At 51.4% G+C, this 2,240-nt stretch overlaps 1 protein-coding gene across 1 annotated transcript in view; it reads right to left on the bottom strand.

Moving 5' to 3' along the window:
- The window catches only part of NBEAL2 (neurobeachin like 2), a 176,406-nt gene that overhangs the window by 118,133 nt on the left and 56,033 nt on the right, over nucleotides 1-2,240 (bottom strand). Inside the window, exon 4 of the mRNA XM_015407333.1 lies at nucleotides 441-522. Coding sequence (XP_015262819.1) covers nucleotides 441-522 — 82 coding nt within the window. The remainder of the gene's footprint in view (nucleotides 1-440; nucleotides 523-2,240) is intronic.

The following is a 2,240-nucleotide window of genomic DNA, read 5'->3' as shown; positions in this document are numbered from 1 at the left end:
AATACACAGTATCCCTGGCCCCAGCCTGAGAGTTCCTATCTATACCTTGTGGCTAAGAGCCACGGATGAACCTCTGCTCCATATGCTTATCCATAAGAACATAAGAGAAGCCAGTGTTGGATCAGGCCAATGGCCCATCCAGTCCAACACTCAGTGTCACACAGTGGCCAAAAATACCAGGGGCCATCAGGAGGTCCAGCAGTGGGGCCAGGAGGACACTAGAAGCCCTCCCACTGTTGCCCCCACCCCACAAGCACCAAGAATACAGAGCATCCCTTGCCCTAGACGAAGAGTTCCGATCTATACCTTGTGTCTAATAGCTACTGATGGACCCCCTGCTCCATATAAGAACATAAGAGAAGCCAATGTTGGATCAGGCCAATGGCCCATCCAGTCCAACACTCAGTGTCACACAGTGGCCAAAAACACCAGGACCTTACCTTTTTAGAATAGGCAGACAGCAGGCCGATCACTTCCCGCACAAACGCTGGGGGCTGGTCTGCTTGGACATTTTCCAGATTCCTGGAGGGGGGGAAAAAAGCAACACATACATCTGAGAACGAATCCAGAGTTTTAAGCAACCTTCTGGGGAGACACAAACCCCACGGTCACGTGCCACTGAAAGCCACAAACCGGCTCGTTCCTGGACATGAATCCTCATGCGTTAGGGAGGAGAGCGGCTCCAGTCTTATTCTTATTTCTAAAGCCTCTCCGGCGCCAACAATGCGAATCCTGTACAGGAATGAATGAATGCCACTGTGGCTCTGAGAGAGACAGACTGGAGAGGAGGAGGAGGAAGGAGGTCCGTCCTGCAATCCTCCCCATACTGAAAGTTTGCAAATAAACAGAGCTTAAGAAGTTAAATTCAGAGACTGGGGATTCCCCAGGCCCACAAATCTAAGTTTTGCTGTTGTTGTTGGGTTGGGTTGTGTTTTTTTTTTTTTTTTGCTGTCAAGTCACAACTGACTTATGGCGACCCTGTAAGGTTGTCAAGGCAAGAGACTAACAGAGGCGCTTTGCCCTTTCCTTCCCTCTTTGCAGCAACCCTGGGCTTCCTTGGTGGTCTCCCACCCAAGGACCAACCAGGGCCGACCCTGCTTAGCTTCCAAGATGTGATGAGATCAGCCTAGCTTGGGCCACCCAAGTCAAGGGAAGAGATTAGCAATTTGCCATTGCCTGCCTCTGCGTAGTAACCCTGGGCATCCTTGGTGGTCTCCCATCCAAGTACCGACCAGGGCCGACCCTGCTTAGCTTCCAAGATGTGACGAGATCAGGCTAGCTTGGGCCACCCAAGTCAAGGGAAGAGATTAGTAGAGGCAATTTGCCATTGCCTGCCTCTGCGTAGCAACCCTGTGCTTCCTTGGTGGTCTCCCATCCAAGTACTAACCAGGGCCGACCCTGCTTAGCTTCCAAGATGTGATGAGATCAGCCTAGCTTGGGCCACCCAAGTCAAGGGAAGAGATTAGCAGAGGCAGTTTGCCATTGCCTGCCTCTGCGTAGCAACCCTGGGCTTCCTTGGTGGTCTCCCACCCAAGTACCGACCAGGGCTGACAATGCTGGACCTTCCAAGATCTGAGGAGATCAGGCTAGCTTGGCCCGTCCAGGTCAGGGCTACAAACTATAGGAGAAGTCAGTTCTATTCTTTCCAGATTTATCTCAGCTCACCTTTTTACAAATGCTAATAGGTCTAGAAGATTAAGCCTCCTCCCCCCCTTCAAGCAGGGAACAGAGACTTGGAGGTGTTAAATGCTAGAGAGACTTCAGGAAGGAATCTCTAGGAAAAACTCCCCTGACCCAGCCTGACCTGGTCAGTGGGTGGGGGAAAGAGAGGTGATGCACAAGGCATAATGCCGTAAAATATAGAAAACACTAAAATTCATTGTATAACCTAGTAAAAACTACAGTACAAAATAAAACGATCCAAGATGGCGAACATGAAATTAAGCAGGCTCCGAAGCACGACGGAAGACAGGAGGGCCTGGCGTGATGTGGTCCACGGGGTTGCGAAGAGTCAGCTGTGTGATTGAACGACGACAACAACAAAAATTATTTGCCACAATTCCGGACTCCCAGCCCCTTTTCTGGGTAGGGGGGAAGGGTATTCAGAGCAAAAGGTGGGGGGGGAGCAGGGGTCATTTCCTGCAGGAGCGCACAGGAGCAGAGCTCCGGCAGTAAAGAGCCCAGGGGGCGGGCACATGCAACAAGCCCCACCCCCTGCTCCTTCTCTCCCTTTTTCTTTC

Source organism: Gekko japonicus, unplaced genomic scaffold, assembly GCF_001447785.1.
Source record: "Gekko japonicus isolate JY-2015 unplaced genomic scaffold, Gekko_japonicus_V1.1 scaffold2770, whole genome shotgun sequence".
Classification (NCBI taxonomy): Eukaryota; Metazoa; Chordata; class Lepidosauria; order Squamata; family Gekkonidae; genus Gekko; species Gekko japonicus.
Note: the sequence above shows the minus strand (reverse complement) of the source record. Positions and strands in the feature narration are given on the sequence as shown.